General features: G+C 41.6%; 1 protein-coding gene across 2 annotated transcripts; it reads right to left on the bottom strand.

The window, feature by feature from the left end:
- Positions 1-241: 241 nt before the first annotated feature.
- PLP1 (proteolipid protein 1) lies at positions 242-15372 on the bottom strand. 2 transcript variants are annotated; one of them, XM_036271523.1, is made up of 7 exons: positions 15213-15372; positions 7053-7239; positions 6156-6417; positions 4915-5083; positions 4370-4443; positions 3494-3559; positions 242-2366 (listed from the first exon to the last, which is right to left on the bottom strand). In XM_036271523.1, the coding sequence occupies exons 1-7, from the start codon at positions 15214-15216 to the stop codon at positions 2295-2297; spliced, it is 834 nt and encodes a 277-aa protein (XP_036127416.1). In that variant the 5' UTR covers positions 15217-15372; the 3' UTR covers positions 242-2294. The 2 variants fall into 2 exon arrangements, with proteins under 2 accessions (XP_036127416.1, XP_036127417.1); XM_036271524.1 differs by having other exon boundaries at positions 742-2366; positions 6261-6417.
- Positions 15373-18836: the final 3464 nt, after the last annotated feature.

The following is an 18836-nucleotide window of genomic DNA, read 5'->3' as shown; positions in this document are numbered from 1 at the left end:
TAGTCCAAGCTCAGAAATGTACTTTTTGGGTTTCTTTGGGTAATTTATTTTGCCTCTATTTCTTAGTGTCACCAGCTATAAAAACAGAAGTGATTTATCTACTCTATTTTAGAGAATTGTGAGAATGACTTGGATGACCTGAAAAACAAATGAACTCCTTAGACAAAGCACAATAAAAGTACATTTTTTTCTAATTCAATTGTGGGATTAAACAGAACAATTCACTCAGAGGACACAATGCTTGATTGAGAACATTCTTAATTTTATTTTCTTTAATTTTATAAAATACATTTTGTAAGATAAGTTTCTAAATTTTATCCTTTATGTGTGTTAAAATTGAAATTCTATATCAGAAATGAAGGAAACACTTGCAGTTGATTAACTCTCTTTGTGTGTATATATGTGTGTATGTATGCTTGGGAGGTTTTCAGGGAAGGATTGGTTACTTGTTATGTTATTAAATCAAAACAAAACACAAGGTATGGATTACTTCACTTTCCTTGATCTTGATTGGTTTCTTACAGAACCTTTTCCATCTCCTCCCTCTCTGCAGCCTCAATGCTCATCTAGTATATTGGTCTGAAAACAAGTATCAAGTGTCTTTTTGTAAAGATCTTACATCTCCTTAAACTTTACTGAAACCACTTTGGGGGAATATATACAACTCTTTACAACAAAAGAGCCACCTACTGTCATACCCATAAAATCTTTCTTTCAATGATGACCAATTGGCCTTTTATCTTTTAATCCAAAGTTAATAAACAAGAAAGAAAAGACTGCAACCTGGGAGCTATTCAGGTTTCAAAATCTTTCCATCTTCCCTTTTCTGTGGAAGCTTGCCAGCTGAACAGCTGACAGTTGGTGTATTCAATTATGTGATTTATACCAGGAGAGATTAACCTGTATGTTAAATATGACTCTTTAACATGCCAAGGTAACATTGCTAAATCAAACCATTCCCCACCAGGTAGAAAGAACAATCAACTAATGATTAAAATAAAAGCTTATTCAAATTGAGGTTCAAATTTACCAAATCTGTTTCTGCAGAAGACAAAATAATGTAGAGAAAATTCCAATAGATATATGGAACTAGCTAAGTTTACCTATCATTTGTGATGTTTAGTGTCCAGTTTTTGTTTGTTAAAGAATCATAGTCAAAGAATCAGTCTCCAGACCTTTCTGATACATCCCCAACCAATTTATAAGAAAACTGGAAAATGTGAAATGTGCATCAGTCTGAAACAAATCAAGATCTTCAGATCACCTACAATGACTGAATGGATAATACCCTATGAGAAGAGCACCATTGTGAAGATATGACAGAAGCCAGAATACACAACTAATAGAAAAAAAGGCATGCTATCCAAAGTTATTTATCCTGTGTCTACAAGAGGGCTGGCTCAGTTTACACTATCAGCCACTAGCGACTGCTGCCCCTTAATACAGTCTTTTTTTATGTGAGCTAGTTTCTCTTTATTCTCAGCTCCTTGGAAACCACAGGGTTGTCATGGTAGCTGTTCTCAAGGAGAAGAGAGTGAGAAAATGCTGACAACACTTTGTTTCTCTTCTCTAACAAAGTGTAAGGCCAGGTGCCCCTATGTCTACACAGACACTATGGTTCCTTATGTTATAAGTAAGATTGGCTGAGTTAGCATTTAAATAGTCCTTCGTCATTGGGGTCAGTGCTCTCTTTCTATGGATGAAAGATCCTTGCTTTGACCCATGTCTCCCAGCTGCAATAGGTAGATTTGGGCAAATGCTGTTTGTTTGTTTTGGTGGAATTCCTTTTTTTTTTCTTCTTCTATCTTCAGTGGTAATAGGGAGACAGGACTGAGTTCTCTGTTTTGCACACCAAGAATATATTTGGTCCCTACAGATGGTAACGGGGCCAGGTACATTCCTTCTCTCTACCTGAGTATCCTTCTTTCCACTTTGTTTCCATCAGTGGAAGTGCCCTTTGAAAAGAAAACACTCCCTGGTCCTCAGGAGATGCTTTAAAGTTGAATTAGAGCTTCCATTTCTTTGTGACTTGTAGTTGGAGAGTCACCATCTTAAGCATTTCCCATTTCTAGCAGGAACCAGCTGTGAAGCAAAATGACTAAAAGAGGTACATAAGAGGGAAGAGTCCACAGGGAGACATCAATCACCACAAGACTCTCCTTTCTTGTTACACTCATCAAGTAAGAAGAGGGCCAGTCAGTGGCAAAGGCAAAGAGTTAACATGGGAGACACAGCATCATAGGCTGTGTGGTTAGAGCCTTGCTATTAGAAAAAGGGACATTTTCTACAGGCGATCAGAACTTGGTGCCTCGGCCCATGAGTTTAAGGACAGCAAAGTTGTAAGTGGCAGCAATCATGAAGGTGAGCTGTAAGGAACAGAAGAGAGAACATGAGTGAGAATAAAAAAGGAAGCTCTCTGTGCCCTCAAGTTCTTTTGGGAAAGAGGAAGGGACCAAATAAAATCATAGCTAAATAAAGGAAAAATCCCTGTTCTATAAAAAGCAGCATGCCCCAGGCTTTTGTCCTATATACTTGACTAGAAGTCCTCTCTGAAACATTTCCTTCTAATGGCCCAGGCCCATAGAACCAACTTGACAAGGATTTATTCCATACCTATACTTGGCTTAGCACTGACTTTTCCTGAGGGAAGTAAATAATATATAAGCTTTGCCATCATCCTACCCACATGCCTGAGTGACCTGGAACCATAGGGTACTTGCTGCAGACACACAGCCACACCATGCAATACAGCCCTACAGTGCTTAGTGCATCAATTTATTTTACAAAATGAGAAACAACTAAACTTTATAAAAACCTCGGCAGTAGACCAGGAGTTCTGTGAGCTTATCCTTGAGCATTCACCACTTATTCAATGACTTCAGATAAATTGTCTCACCCTTTATTGTCCTAGATTTTTCATGTGGACAATGAAAGCACTACATTGACACTGTGCTGTAATACCACCAGAGGAACTTGGAACATAGAATCTCATTATAGTAATAACAGTTCTCATACTGTTAAGGAGTCCTTCCCATATTTTCAGGACAGTAACTAAATCCCTTGGAGGGTATACAAGATGGAGTCCTATTTATAGTATATAGGATTCCAGGATTTGGAACATTATGTTTAGTAATGTTTCAGTGTTCTTGACATTGATCAGACCAGGATGTGTTGGGTACCAACTGTAATGTATGACTGCAAAGCATCTGGCTGTATTACATGCTCTGTAAATGCTAAATATTATCATTCTGGACTATGAATCTCTTACCTCCTTTTCCTCACATCACTTTTCTTGTTCCTGTCTAATTTCTGAAATTTTTATGCTTTGCCAACCCAAAGTAGAGTGCAGTCTCTACACTTTGCTGTCTCTTCCAAGTAACCTCTCTCCAGCATTTTAAGGTTAGATAAAATCTATCTTTTTGCCTTTCAGCATAGCTGGACCCCAGCTATCCCAGGACCACTTATTTGTCAAGATAATTCAAAGACAACTCACCAGTGAAACCAGTGTGGCTGCAGCCCCCACAAATGCAGCAATAAACAGGTGGAAGGTCATTTGGAACTGTAAGAAAATGCAAAAAGAAGAACTGTTTCTTGCAACAGCAAAAATATTCTCTGCTGTAGATCATGAAGGCAGCTTTCTGAATGTGTTGATATCTTTCTGTGTGTGAATTCTGCATCTCTAAGTTGTCACTTTCCTGAGTGTAAGCCTTCCACTCCTAAATGTTTACCATAATACTTATCCCCCATAGCACCCAGACCACAGAATACTCATGAAATACTCATAAAAGATTTTAATATACTGGTTCCTTACAATTGTGCTCAGGATTCTACAATTTTAAATCAACATTTTGTTCTCAAATTATTCACTGCCTTCTTCCTCAGGATTACTTTTATTTCTCTGTTTCATTTGTATATAATACCTGATTGCAATACAATGTTTCCCTTTTTCAAATGTACTTTTTTAAACTTCTCATTAGAGATTGAGAAGTTCCAAACTGAAAGTATTTTGTAAAACCTGTGACTATCTCTATGCACAACCCATTTTCTTCATAATGTTTTTAACTAAAAGAATGAAAATTTCCATTTGGGGGATTTTACTATGAAGCTCTATCTTTACCTAAACCTAAACATTTCTCTTAAGGGAGGAAATCTTGTAATGGAAGGCTTTCTATTTAGCTCTAGGGAACATACATATTTTACCATTTATGCTCATTGGCTCAGGAATACTAAACCACTATTTTATAGAAGACAATCTGCTAACTCAAAATCCAGCAAAGAGAAACTCTGGCTCTTAAATTTAAAGTCCATGAGTAGGAACATGTATGGTATTAACCATTCCACTGTAAAGTAACCCAAATGGCCTACTCACCTCAGCTGTTTTGCAGATGGACAGAAGGTTAGAGCCACACACCTTGCCAGGGAAAGCATTCCATGGGAGAACACCTAAGTAAGATATACAAGTCAACCAAGGTGAGCTTCATGGAATTGTGGGGCTACATGAAGACTTTCCTTCATAGCCCTTCTTGCATCTTTAATTATCCTAGCTAAAAAATTGGATCCCACTGAAAATAAGGATTCTCTTTTCTAAATATTCACCAAAAAAATAGAAGGTAGTATTGAACAGCTATATAATCTTATCTTTGTTATTGCAATGTACTGCTTCTGGGTTGGGAACAACAGTCAAATAGAGTAGAGCAATGTGTACACCCAAGAAATCTCCCCTCACTTTCCAGAAGTTTCTTTCCAAGGGAAGAAATATCTCTAGTTTCAATAGAGAAGGATTAAAAAACTAAAGTACAGGCATTACTCTTATTTTTCCCCATAATTATTACCCTTCTTACCCTAAGTAAAGAACCAAATGTATAGTGCTTCCATAAAGGGTTAAGGAGCCAAGGTACCCATGCACTAACTCACCATACATTCTGGCATCAGCACAGAGGCTGCCTATACTGGCAGAGGTCTTGCTGGGGAAGGCAATAGACTGGCAGGTGGTCCAGGTATTGAAGTAAATGTACACAGGCACAGCAGAACAGGCAAACACCAGGAGCCACACAATGGTCAGGGCATAGGTGATGCCCACAAACTAAAACAATTGACAGGGGGTAGTTAGAAATGAGCATTAGCCTGTAGACATTAAAACACAAACTGGGAGATCCTGGAATGACATGTGCCAGAAATGGAACTAGATTCCAGGGATCTCCACCAAATGAAATTAGTAAGCAGGGCACCTCTGCCGAATGTCATTGGCAGTATCTACTAGAGGACTAGTCTCGAGTGTGACAGAGGATGGCAGGAATGGGTGGGGGTTGGAGTGAGAAGGATCCCTGGGTTAAGAGGCTTCAGGAGATTTGTTGGGCAGATAAGGTGTGAAGAAATCAAAATAGATCTTGAAAGAAAGTCGTGCCATTTCTTGCCTTAGGCTGAGCTTAGAAAATGTTTGTCACAGAACTTTTGATCCCTAGTCATTAAACAAAGCCAATAGGAGATTTAAATTTCAGATCCAAAAACAAAAACCTTTCTAAGCCAACTACTGGCCACAAAAGACATTACCGCAACCCGCAGATGTTTAGCCCTCAAAGGACCTTTAACTCTAGAGGCTGAAAATCAATGTGTGCCTCAGTAGAAACATGGATAGCCCTTAGTCAATGATGAAGCATTAAATATGTAGATTTATCCTAGTTTCCTCTGGGACCTCCAACAGTGTAGGATCCCAGAATATTTCGAATTTCACCTTGGACTCAATTATTTAATTTCCATGATTCACCCTCCCTCTCGGATTAGCTACCTATATCTCAGTTCCACGGGTAGCATTTTAGACTCTTGGGCAGTCATATTTACTCCTGTTGTGGTCCCTCCCAGGAGGGGAGTAAAGGGATACTAACAGATGGCTTAGAAATGGTCTGACTGTATAAAGCATCCTACAAAACTCATGCTTTTTATTTTGAGATGAAATTTTCTAGGGAACTTTTCAAAGGTGAGGCTAAGCCAGCTGGGCACCACGTTCTTTCTGACCTTGTTCAGCTGTAGCCATCACTTCCTCACAGAAAGGCCAGGTACTTGGAGAGGACCCAGCCTTTGGTGAGGGTGAGGCCACAGACTCAAGCCCAGTTGTCCCCCACCCCTTGTTATTGCCACAAAATCCTGAGGATGATCACCTTGTCGGGATGTCCTAGCCATTTTCCCAAACAATGACACACCCGCTCCAAAGAATGAGCTTGATGTTGGCCTCTGGAACCCCTCCCCTTCTGGCCCCCTGTTACCGTTGCGCTCAGGCCCTTGCCGCAGATGGTGGTCTTGTAGTCGCCAAAGATCTGCCTGACTGCGCCGGTGGTGTAGAAGCCCTCAGCCAACAGGAGGGCCCCATAAAGGAAGAAGAAAGAGGCAGTTCCATAGATGAAATACTGGAAGGCATGGATCCTGCATTAACAGATAGACAAATGAGACCAGAGAATCTTATTGAGAACCAGTTCCCTTCCTGCATGACTGAGGTGGATACTTGAGTGGGCACCTAAACAAGGTTAGGGAGTCCTTAGAGGAATTATTGAGCTCCATCTCCATGCTTCCAACTTATATGAATCAAAGTAAAGGAAGACAGGAAGTGTGTGGCCAGAAGCACATGCTCTTCCACCCACACCTTGCCTACCCTGTGACCTGAACAATCAGAGCAGACTGAAGTGGTGTATCAAACCAAGAGCAGTGGCCCTACTCTGCCCAGTCATTATGCCTCCCCAGAGTTCTCTATACCTACCACTTTGGAGACTCCAACTTAGTCAATGTTAACCCTACTGAACAAAAGTTAGAATGTGTGAAAGAAAACAAGGGCTGGGAGAGTGGGCTGGCAAGCAAGTAGGCCTCTCCTTTCTGAACTTGGCATTTTCCCCTTATTTAGGAGTTCAGATGTGGCAAAAGTGGAATCTGCACACAGAGGAAAGACTCAGGAATCCTTTCTAGTGCCACACTAACCCCCTACTTGTCACTAAGTATGAGTTCTGTATCTCCAAGATGGAGAAAGGGAAAAAGAGAAGGGTTTTGGTGGGATGACAGGTACTTACACATTGATGAGATACTCATAGTCCTGGTAGTTTTTGGAGAAATAGGTCTCAATTAGTTTTTCTGTACCAGTGAGGGCTTCGTGTCCACAGCCACAGAACAGTGCCACCCCAAAGAAACACAATCCCGTGGCCACCAAGGAAGCAAAGGGGGCCCCTACAAGACATCTTGCACAGCACTCTAACAAACCTGGGAAAGAAGGAGGGGAAACAATCAGGAAGGTACAATAGGAAGGTCAAGCCACTCAGACCTCTCTGCCAGACCAGTCAGACCCTGTGCTCATATGCATGGATGGAGTGTCATCCTAGAGTTCAAAAGCTGGAGAGTCTAGAGCTTTAGGCTTCTGGAATGTGAGATTGACCTCGGAACCATACTTTGTTCCATTCTTGAAAACAAATGCTTACCTTTAATTCCAGATTTTGTAGGATTTTTAAAATAATCAATACTTCAAGTAGCAAGCCAGAGAGATTATACAATCATTCTCTCCTATCTTATCATTCTGATTTGTTTGGTTTTAGTCATTTGTTGACTCTTATGGAGTGCCTACTATGTGTTTAGCATTGTCCTAGGTGTTATGTGAGATGTAAAGACATAAAAGGCAGATTCAGCCATATAGGAATCTTGTTTACCAAGTAAGAATGAGTTAGGTAGACCTGATATTTTCGACTAACAATTCCAGGCAGTCAAGGAAGTGGTTACAAAGGGTTAATGTACTTAGAGTTCCAGGAAGGGATGAGTACAGTCCAGATAGATCAGTCTTGTCAGACAAAATTTGGACCTTGAAGAGCATTCCAGATGGTGAGAACTTTGGAAATTGCATGCTCTTGGATATTCCTGAACATGGTATGAATGTGCTGCACGGAATGGTTGATTCTTCCTGGTTTAGATATGTGGAGAGCAGTCCAAAGGTGTGAAGAAAACTGACAGAGGACAGGAGATGGTAATGGGAGAATTACTATTATTATTCCCAGTAATAAAAATGCTAAATTATTTTTGAACCTTTTTTATGGCTGATCTGTCCCCTTATACTGCAGCTTAGCCAATGTTCCCATCCTCAGTTTTACACTGTGCCTCTGTCAAAGCAGCTACAAAGAGACTATACAAAGTCAGAAAACCATGAAATGTCTTTCTGGCATGACAAAAACACACTAGGACCTGGGAGCACAGGTGTCTTAAAGTGCTAACAGTCCCTGAGATTCCCAGACCTGTTGAGAAACAGGAAAGGCACACAAGGAGTCACAGGCTCCAAGAGCAGTTGTGTCCCAAGTACTAGACCCATGCTCTAAGTTGCCACATGGAGTCAAACTCAACAAATTTCAAGTAGATGACTGACTAGATGGGGAAAATATGGCTCCCTCTGACCTCTTGGCCTGATCCCCAAAAGGTAGAAGAAATACATTTTTTTCAGAAAAGAGTTCTTTATATGTATGCATATCTACATATACAAATATACATACTTATTTTATATATCTATTCATATATCATATAATATATATATAGATATGATACATACATTATTTTGTATTTTGTGTATTATATATATATGAATTATTTGTACATATATACATACAAATACAAATAATCTGCAATTGTGCTGAAAAACTGCTAGTTCAGAAAAGCATGTTGGGACTTCTTATAAAAATAAAATAAATTGTATTAATTTTTAGGTTTGGATTTTTATACAAAGCTTACTTGTCCATACCAGGGTACCAGTGACTAAGGGAGTCCTTTGCCTGACCCTCTAAATACCACTATAGTTTCGTTTTAGCCCTGAGTGCTTGACCATCTGGTGATTCACATGGCAGAATTGCATCAAAGTGAACTGGTTCTGAAGGACCAAATTATCTCTATCATGGGAAAGTTGAGCTAGATGCATTTGTCTCTGTTCTCAGAGCCACAAAATGAGTGAGTCTTATACCCATCATCCCTTAAAATGACAGTCCTTCCTTGATCCTCAGAGAGCCTCTTCCTCAAAAATTCTTGTATATGACATCAGAGATTAGGCTTGGAAGCCCAAGCCAAGCAAAGTAAGTAGTTAACATTTGCAGCAGAACTAGATTTCTTTTCCAAGAACTGAAGCACTGCTGTCAGAAAACTTGGCATCAATTGGAAGCCATTTGTAGCTGTGATGCCGTAAAGGAAGGCAGAGTTTACTTAGCATAAACTTTGCAATAGTGTTCAGTAAAAGTGTCTCATCATCAGAGCAAGCCCATCGTGTGTGTGTGTATGTGCACATGCACACATATACATGCATGCATGCAAATGTGCATACACATGCATGTTTATAGCAGAGAGAAAAATAATAGCATTTGAAATTGATCATTATTCTTAGGAAACATTCCAGAAATTTTACAACAGGTTAAGATACTAGATGCATCCAGTAAGTCAAGAAAAAAAAAAGGATCTTGGAAATAAACAGTGCTGCCATTTTCCCTCTCTGTCTATCCAACTTTTTCCTACCCCCAAACTCTTAGACTCTTCTAGTAAAGAAGGTCTCTGAAGCCTGGGGGTGGGAGTGGGGAAGGTCAGTGATCCCACTGTTCCCTCTCTCCCTAGCACAGGGTCAGGGATTGGACAGAGCCCTCCGTAGCTCCCCCAGACAAAGAAGCCTTGTTTCTCCCAGAGATCTCAGGAGCCTCATTGGTATTCTGCAGGGGCCCACAGGCCTGGGGGTGGGGAAGGGGTCAGACCCAGAGAACAATGGCAGAACTGTTTGTTTAGAGTAAGGAGAGCCATCCATCCCAGCAAGTGACTATCCTGTGCCCACTCACTCACCCCAGCTTTTTCACCCTGGGAAGCACTAAATGGTGGTGCAGGTGTGATCAGGGATAAAGGAACTTGAACTCTTGCTAACTCTTGATAACCAGCAAATTTCAGTTTTAGCTGATGCCCACTCCAAGGTTGTAAAGATGAGGGGAAATCCTCTTTACCATATCTGATCCCTTGATCATCATCCACATAATAAGAGTATCATATGTATTGTTTTTACTGCGTGATAAAGGGCTAGACCTTGTGAGCAACTCTGAATCATCAAGTGATACTCTTCTTTTTCACATTAATTTTTCTTCTACTGTCTTAGAGCTCAAATGACTTAGCAAGTCTTTTTCTGCTCTACTACCACTCAAAGCAAGGTACAAGAAGGACATAGATTTTAATGAGTCTCTAACATGGAGTCAGAAATAAATGTCTCTAGATAAATCTATCGCTGTTGAGCTATAAACAGTTCAACAATATTAACATAAGCATCAGATGTCCATGTCTTCACAATCAAAATGAAATGTTTGTTCTGGGGTGCATTTAAGTTCATTAGAGGTGAAGAATCTGTCAGTCTGTCCAAGTAAAAAAATCAAATTTTGGGTTCCAGCTGGGAAAAACTCAGAACATGTAAGAAATGTTGTCTTCATCAAAGTAGCTCAAAATAAAAATATTCTGAGAAGGATCCATTCGGTATACTTTCATTTTTCACAGCCCAAGAAATGTCCATAGGAATGAGAACAAGAGCCTAAAGTCACAGGCTCTCCATTTCAGAATCCTTCATGTTTGGAAGGGTAATGGTGTGATTCAGAAAGGCTGTGAGGGATTCTGGAAGAGTTCTTTGTCTCTCTCAAGAGACAGTCTCACATTTTCCAAGCTAAGTAGAGTCTGAAACCTAGTGGAGTTGACATAACAAAAAGTATATAGTAATAATATTATCCAAGGCAACTCAGTTAGATTAACCCAACTAACTTTGACCGGAGGTCATAGAGAAAAACAACAACTTCCCCATGGTTTTCCTTTCATTTCTGTTGATGTGGATTCAGTACAGTTATTAAGCACATTAGCAGTAACCTAGACCCTATGAGAGACAAATGGGAATCATACAGCCCAATCCCTTTCTTCAAAGACCTTTCAGTCTTTTTGGGAAAGATAAACTTATATCTGTGAATCAGAGACCAAAGCTACCTATCATCTTGTGTTAAAATGTGTATAACCAAGTCCTGTGGGCAAAATGTAAGCAAAGAGGAAATATTCAGTGTTGGCTAGATTTATCTGCAACCTCCCAAAACTAGTCTAATCTGTGATAAAACCCCACTGCCCTTCACAGGAGTCTGACAAAGATTAACAGGACTGTTGTGACTCTTATTCAGATCCATGTCCATTCAAGAGACTGTGTTGATCCTGATGTTTTCTCTTTAAGCAGGAGCCATGAGCTCCCAAGCTCTCCCTCCTTTTCCCTGTCCTGGGAATTGCCTCAAGGACCAGCTCTATGATGGAAATTCAGTGTGAATCTGGGAACTTATCAAAGGGAGGAGAGGAAGGGCTTCATGGAAAGAGATGATAGAAAGAGACCAATTGTGCCTTGTACAATTCCCAGCCTGTCCCTTGAATCCAGCTAACAAAGGGAGAGATAGAACCCTATACAATAGAGCTAAACAACAGGCAGGCAGGCTCACTGAGTGAAAAACTGGCCCTATCTCCCTAGGTCTCTAGTCTGTACTACAGTCTTACCCTCCTCCCAGAACCCACCCCTTAACCTCATCCCATGAACAGAGGCCTCCTTGATGGGGCCTATAAGCAGTTGACAGGGCCAAGATGCTAGAGCAGCAGTGACTGGTACTGGGGATGGATGGAGATCAGTGGGTGGGTTCTAGGAGTAAAACAACAATCATCAGGAGGTACCAGCAACAAAGACTTTTGCTTCTGGTCTTATCCTTGTCATACAAAGCCCTGCCTATAATCTTGTCTTTCCTACATGAAATCAGCACTTAAACCACATTCAAAGGCTGGACAGGGGCCCTGTAGTCACTAGGTCATGAAAATCCAAGCCTGCTGGTTAGATAAGTCATGTAGACAGAGTTAAATCAAAAGGAATCTCAGCCTCCTATTTCAATGGGTATTACTATTACTATGGCAACAGCATCTGCACCACCTGGTTTCCTATACTCCCTGCTCCTTCCCAACACACACACACACACACACACACACACACACACAAAACCAATTTATGCCCAAACATTGGGAGGCTACTGTAGAAGCTTGATTGTTAAACTCTATCCATGACATACTGTCTTCACCTTGCCCACGTATGGGAAGGTGAAAAAGAAGCAACTGACACTAAGCTAAGAGACAACAGTTTCCAAACCTTATTCTTTAGGTCAGTCTCTTACCAATTTATCCTCTCTTCTTGGTTGCAGGGTAAAGATGATCTGGGGAACTTTGTTGTCTTCCTTGAGATATCACTATTTTTCCGAGTCCAACCTGGCAGAGAGCTCAGAGGCCAGCACAGAGAGATCTGAGAGATCACCCATAGGACCATTTAAAAATATCCAGGGAGGAATTCATCCATCAGTACTTACTGAGCTATTGATGTACGTTTGGCAATGGGTAGGTACTGACAGTGAGAAAGGAAGGAAAAGCTGCTCTGTTTGCATGCCATGGCTGAAGTGGTCTTTCCTGATCATGTCACTGCCCTGACTAGATCTTCCCTGGACCTGAATTTCTGTGGGCAAGGAGGGCCTTTCTACAGTTGCTTTCTTTCAAGACTAAGAATTATACCCTCATGATGGTTTTCAGGGCTTCAGGATAATACACGAGAAAAGCAACAAGAGAAAAAAGATACCACTGGCTGAGGTTCTGCCTCACTGGGTTTAAAGACTATATTTCCCCTCCCATCCATCTCCCAGAGGTTTCTTGACCCTTGTTACTACTTAGATAGCTTTGAAAGAATAGCTCTAGTTGTCAGGCTGTTTAGTAAACTGGCTTTCTTAGTGCAGAGCCAGGATGAAAGTCCCTTAAGGCAGAGCAGACTTTTATATCTACCTGGCTGTCTAAGAGCTCCTCTGGCTCTGCAGGGTCAAGGTGAGGAGTGGGCTACAGAATGCTGTCTGTGATCATTTCAGTAAAGTGTCTCTAAGAAGAATAAGTGAATGTGCTGGTTTGGATCTGGTTTCTCTTTAGCTCCTAGCATTCTTGCAGCATTCTTGGCATCGAGTGGGATTCAGTTAGTGTTCAGTCATTTTGTAAAACTGGACCCCTACTCTGCCTCCACACTTTTTGCATGGGCTACACCCACTTACTCTGAGACAGCCAAAACTACACTGTTCGGCAAACAGCCACCTTTGGAGGGAAATATCAGAGTCTGGTTACCAGGGTAACAGCCACTATTCTCAGACAACAGTCTTACAGGAGCCAATGTCTTGCTGCTCAGTAATGGCATTGTGCTATTGAACAGAGAATAATGAGCTACTGCTCTTTGGCTCTTTTCCGGTTCCATTGTTATCCCAAAGATTTATTTAGAACATCCTCCTCCCAAGTTAGGATAAAGTTTAAAGAACTATCACTTCCCCCATAAACTTTTTGTGCATACTACTGAATTCAGTGTTCCTCTTTGCTTTCAATCCTACAGGATTCTATATGATTGAGGTAGTGAGCTCCCTGTTCCTGGAAGTGATTAAGAAAAAAAACTGTAGAAATGTTTAATTGGTTGTTGTTAAAGGGACTACTACATTATATTTTGGCTCAGATAGCTCCTGAAGTTCTTTCCAACTACAGATTTCATGATATAATTTGTCTACTACAACTGTTAAACAGTTACACACTTTCCTCCCCTGAGGAAGTAATATTCAGTACCCTTCTTGACTCCGGTCCATTTTAAAATCACAACCTATTCAAACAGCTGCCCTGACATCAGATAAGTTTTCTGATGTTACCTTGGGCAGGAATTGAGTTTCTCCAATATTCACCTTTTACCTGGTCATACTCAATTGGTCAAACGATTCTTACCCAAGTGCACAAAGTGCAGACAAAGAAAACTCAACCATTTTGGAAAAAATAAGAGTCAGCCTGTACATGAGCTATTGTATAATAATTGGTATTATCGTTATTTACAATGGTTATGCAACTTGGCCATTTTTAAAGGACTTTTGCATCATTATTACTTGATTTTCACAACCTTGAAAGTAGACAAAACAGTTATTGTGATTCTTATTTCCCAGATGAAAAAGTGATAATTTCCACTGACCTACCTAAGATCACAAAGTTCATATGTGGAAGATCTAGGATTTAAACTTGGTTGTATTGACTTCTAATTCAGTGCTCTGCCATATTAATTATCCTACCTGATTACATGCTGAAGAGAGCTATCTCAAAGTTTCAGAATAAAACAAACTAAAAGCTGACACTTCCTGGATGTTGCTGGAGACTTCTGGGTACTACATTTGATGGTGATTACACAGGACAATCGATTCTCATTTTATTTAGGATGCATTCAAGCCACTACTCTTGTTCTACCAAGTGTGAGCAATGTCTACATGTCTCTGTGGCATTCTGGGTGGACAGGGACCCTTGTGCTCTGCACACCTTGCTCTGAATAGACACTACTAGAGATCAGACCTCATAGGTTCTCTCTTTGTTCATGGAACCTGGAGAAACCCCCAGTACTCAACCAAATTAACCAGAGCCCTAAGGTCCCAGCAACCTCCTTGTCATAGCAGAAATTTAGAGTTTGGACTATGTTCTTAGGAAGGCTAAATCTGTGATATTTGCTAGATATGGCCACCATACATGTGCACACATGCGCATGCACACACTCACACACACACACACACACCCCTACTCATATACATTGTCCATGGTAAAGCCGTTGAAGACTTTATTTTCATTTTCTGAACTTAAGATTGGCCTCCTTGGCCATGTCCAAGCCTGAATTCATGTTGCCTCGTTCTCTGATTTCCTACTACATCCAAACAGGATTCAAATTTTGTATCAATCAAGCAATTATTTAGTACATCTGAAGGGTACCCAACAATCAGTTGCCTCCAGCAGAACCAAGGATGGCAGCTGACCTACCCATTATCAGAGCCTGGGAACCAGGGAAAAAAATAAGGTAGAAGGAAGTGAGGGGGTAGAAGGACACATGACAACATCCAGCCCACTGGGCACTCTCTCCAACAATCTGTGGGACTCTCCACATGCTTCTGGAATTCTTTAGCAATAAAGCACCAATCTCAATACAGCAGAGATGGAGTTAATCTAATTGAGTACTAGGAATTTAAAAAAAAAAAAAAAAGTGGCAAAACGCAACTCATTTAAACCATTCAAAGCCCCAAACTCCAAAGTCAGAAATACTATTGCACATTCCTGTGCCTGCTTAAATCTTCCATGCTAAAGTTTTTGAAACTCACCCATGTCTTTGGGACTCTGACTCCAACTGTAGCCGGCTGGCTAGTCTGCTTTGCGGCTAACTTTGTTCAGCTGGAAGGATCCTGGTCTCTCCAGTCTCCTTCTTCGGTCCTTTACTTTTTCTCTCTGAGTATCTTTGTCCTCTTCTCCAGCAATGAAAAGGGCTTTCTGATTGACAGCCAACCCCCTTAAAGGGACATGACTGCTTTCCTCCTCCCCTCCTCCTCCCCTTCTCCTCCCCTTGTCCTCCCCTTGTCCCCACCTCCTCAGAGATACTCCCTTCTCGAAAGGATCCATCTTCTCTTTTCTGCTTTTCACTGCCAATTTCTTTTTTTTTTTCCTAAGCCTTGCCTATGCGGAATTTCACTTTGCTTCAGAGACATCTGGAAATGTGGTTTGGGGATGGAAATAAAAAAAAAGAGGTCCTGGGAACCTCCAACTGATACTTGGATCTATTTGCTGTAGGATGGGGCAGTACAAGTGTCAGAAGCCATGGAAGTGGTAGCTTTAGTGAGGGGGTCAAGGTCAAAAACATAGATGCTATCTTCCAGAGTCCTTCCAACTCTGACCCCAAACCCAATCCTCACTCATATATGCCATTGGCCCTCTCCACATTTCCCCTCTCCCCACTCAGCTTCAGAAACACAACAGAGAAGAAACATTTGTCTTTTTAAATAATATCCTCCAAATCCTCCAGCTGAACGAGGACAAAATACAATCTGTTGATTCCACAAACAGATTGTGACCAAGCAGAGGAAGGCTAGCATTGTATAATTTTATTGAGAGGATAACAGAGACCTGGACGGGTGAAGGGGAGATCTGTGCAGGTTCACTGAATAGACTCAAGTAAATGTCAAAGTTAGGAATGTGGGTGATTTCCAACGAGGATAATTGACTTTGAGAAAAGTCAGAAAGATGATCTGAGAATCAGGTAGTCAATATCCCATCCTGAGAATGTAGCATCATCAGAGAGCTGAGGCCAGGCTAGTCAGAGGCAGGGAGGCTGTGGGTTGGGTTGAAGCAGTGGGTGCCACTGAGGGTGGAGAGAAGAAGAAAGGCAATCTCATGCTTGCCTCAGAGAAAGAAACACTACGGGGAAAAAAAAAATGGCTAAGCAGCAAAAATATGGGACTAATATATGAAAACTGCCTTACCAATAATAGTTGTTTCTAATAACCATGAAGGTATTTGAGTGCCAAAACAGATTAGCCTGGCAAGGTTTTCCAAAAGATGTGAATCTTAACCAGTGTCTATCCAGGCTCTTTGCTATTCTTTATCCTTTCAGGAGCCTCAGAAAGGCATAGATCTCTTGAACTTGAGTCCCGTGTTTTCCCACGGATGGCCTGTAAGGAAACTGGTTGGCATATAACTGGAGCAGTACCTGTTGGAAGACTCCAGGGAAAAAAGGTATGAGCCCCCAGAATTTTTCCTATGGCTTTGCCTTGGGTCAGAGAGGAGAGGAAGGAGGTACCAAGCAGAGCCTAGACTCTTTCTGTGGAGGAAGAGAGGCAAGATTGTGTCTTATTGTTTTCTCTTTGAGCTGTGACCTTGGACTTTTTTCTGGCTTGGGCTCTGCTGTTAGGAAAAAGATAAGTCTTCTACAGATGCCTCTGTGGGTCCACTGGGGTCCTGAGTCCTGCAGTGTTTGAGGCTTGTTCAGAATTCGAGAACCCTAGATCCTTTGCTCTTATACCAGCCCCAAGGAGAAAGGATCTCTATAAATGTTGCCCCTCCTGCAGAACTGTATAGAAGTAGCTTTCCAGAGCAGACCAGACTAAGGCCATATGACTGAGGGTAGAGGGTCCCAGGACCCCTGACCTCACCAGCCCTGCTTTCTAGCCATAGACTCCGTTTACTGAGGAAGCTGAGTCTATGTAGGATTGTGCCCAAAATTAACTTCTGGATGGTTCTTGTCAGAATGTCCCTGGAGGAGAGGGAGAACAAGAGCAAGAAATCACCAAATGCGTGTCTACAGCTCCTCAGATGACAGAAGAGACTGAGTCCAGAATTTGGAGGTTCTGATTTAGGGATGAGAGAGATGATTTTCATGGCTCAAATAAATGAGACAGCCCTGAATGCAAGGGAGATTGCTTGGGCTGAGCCCTCTCATAAACTTGCCCCTGGATTCTCAGCAGCAGCTCTGGGGACCGCTAGGCTACTCAGAAGAAAAGATGTTCCCAATAAACCCAAAGACAACAAATTTTCAACCATGTTCACCTAACACACATTTATCTTCTCCTTTTCTCCATCTCTGTTGCCTTCCTATACATTTTGTGTTCTCCCCAAGTCTCTGTCTCTGTGTCTCTGTTTCTCTATGTGTATTTGTTTCTCTGTCTCTCTCTCTTTCTTTTTCTCTCTCTACACTCCTTGATGGAGTATCTTTTCCTGTCTCCACCTTGTTCTTATGCCCAGGGATGGGAAAGGGGCTTGGCCAGGTGACTGTGGCATGCTCACTGTCCCCAGTGCCTTAAGATTCACAGCTCTCTAAAATCTAGTGTGTGGCCCTGGCCAGTTTGGCTCAGCGGTTGAGCCTGCGGACCAGAGTTCTGAGTTCGGTTTCCACTAGGGGCACGTACCACAAAACAAAACAAAACAAAATAAAATAAAATAAAATAAAATCTAATGTGTGTGTTGCAGTCACTCTGTAGTCCTAACACTCTGCCTCAGCACCTACTAACTACCTCTCTGCTGATCCTTTCACATAGCCCTCAGAGGGTTTCTTTCCAGGCCCCTAAGGGTTGTTTTTTTTTTTAAATCCACCCACCCTCACCTATTTCTGTGATTCTACTTCCAGTGGCTCTGCTGGGTGCCCTTGGCAAAATGTTTTCAAGTTCAGCTGGGTCCCTAGCAGTGCCCAGGGATTCCTCAAGAGGGCACTGCCAGTTTTCTTGGTGGCAGCCTGCTGCCTGCACTTTGTGTCTTTGGAAACAATGCAGGATTGTATGAAAACAGTAAACAGTTTGCTTCATGCAATTCTGAGGATCTGGACCTTCTTGATAATAACTTGCTTTGGTTGTGCAGCTTTCTTGCAAATAACTCCAAAATACTTAAATATTAGCTCCACTCTGCTCTGTGATCCTATAGTACCTGGTTCTTGAAGGTCACTGGGCAAGTGGGCTCACTTTGCTCCATTATATAGACTGAATTCTGAAACTCAGGGAATTCCAGTTAATTTCTTCTAGAAAACTAAATAGGTGCTCAAGGGCCCAATTTGACGGTCCACTTCTCCATGTCCACATGAAAGATCATTGACAGCCAGAAATCACCTGCTAGCATTTGAGCTCTCAGAACAAATTTAGGAAGGCAAGTGGCTTCTTCTTACAGCTTTTCTAGCCCTGGCACAGAAGGCTGGCTGGCAAGCAGGCAATATATTATGCCCTATGTACTTGCCAATAGAACTTTCCACACCCAACTTCATGCCGATTGGCTTGACCATGTCTTTCTGGCCAAGAAAACAGAGGGCTAAGGGCCAGAGATGTCACACTTTGAGCTGGCATGAGAAGAGGGACTGGAAGCTGCTCTTCTTTCTCTCCTGAAGATTCAGGGAACAGTGCAAGGATACATGGGGGCAAGTGATGAGTTGAATGTGTATATGGGAAGGGGGATGCCCATGGCTTCTGGTGCAG

Source organism: Molossus molossus, unplaced genomic scaffold (genome assembly GCF_014108415.1).
Source record: "Molossus molossus isolate mMolMol1 unplaced genomic scaffold, mMolMol1.p scaffold_m16_p_2, whole genome shotgun sequence".
NCBI lineage: Eukaryota > Metazoa > Chordata > Mammalia > Chiroptera > Molossidae > Molossus > Molossus molossus.
Note: the sequence above shows the minus strand (reverse complement) of the source record. Positions and strands in the feature narration are given on the sequence as shown.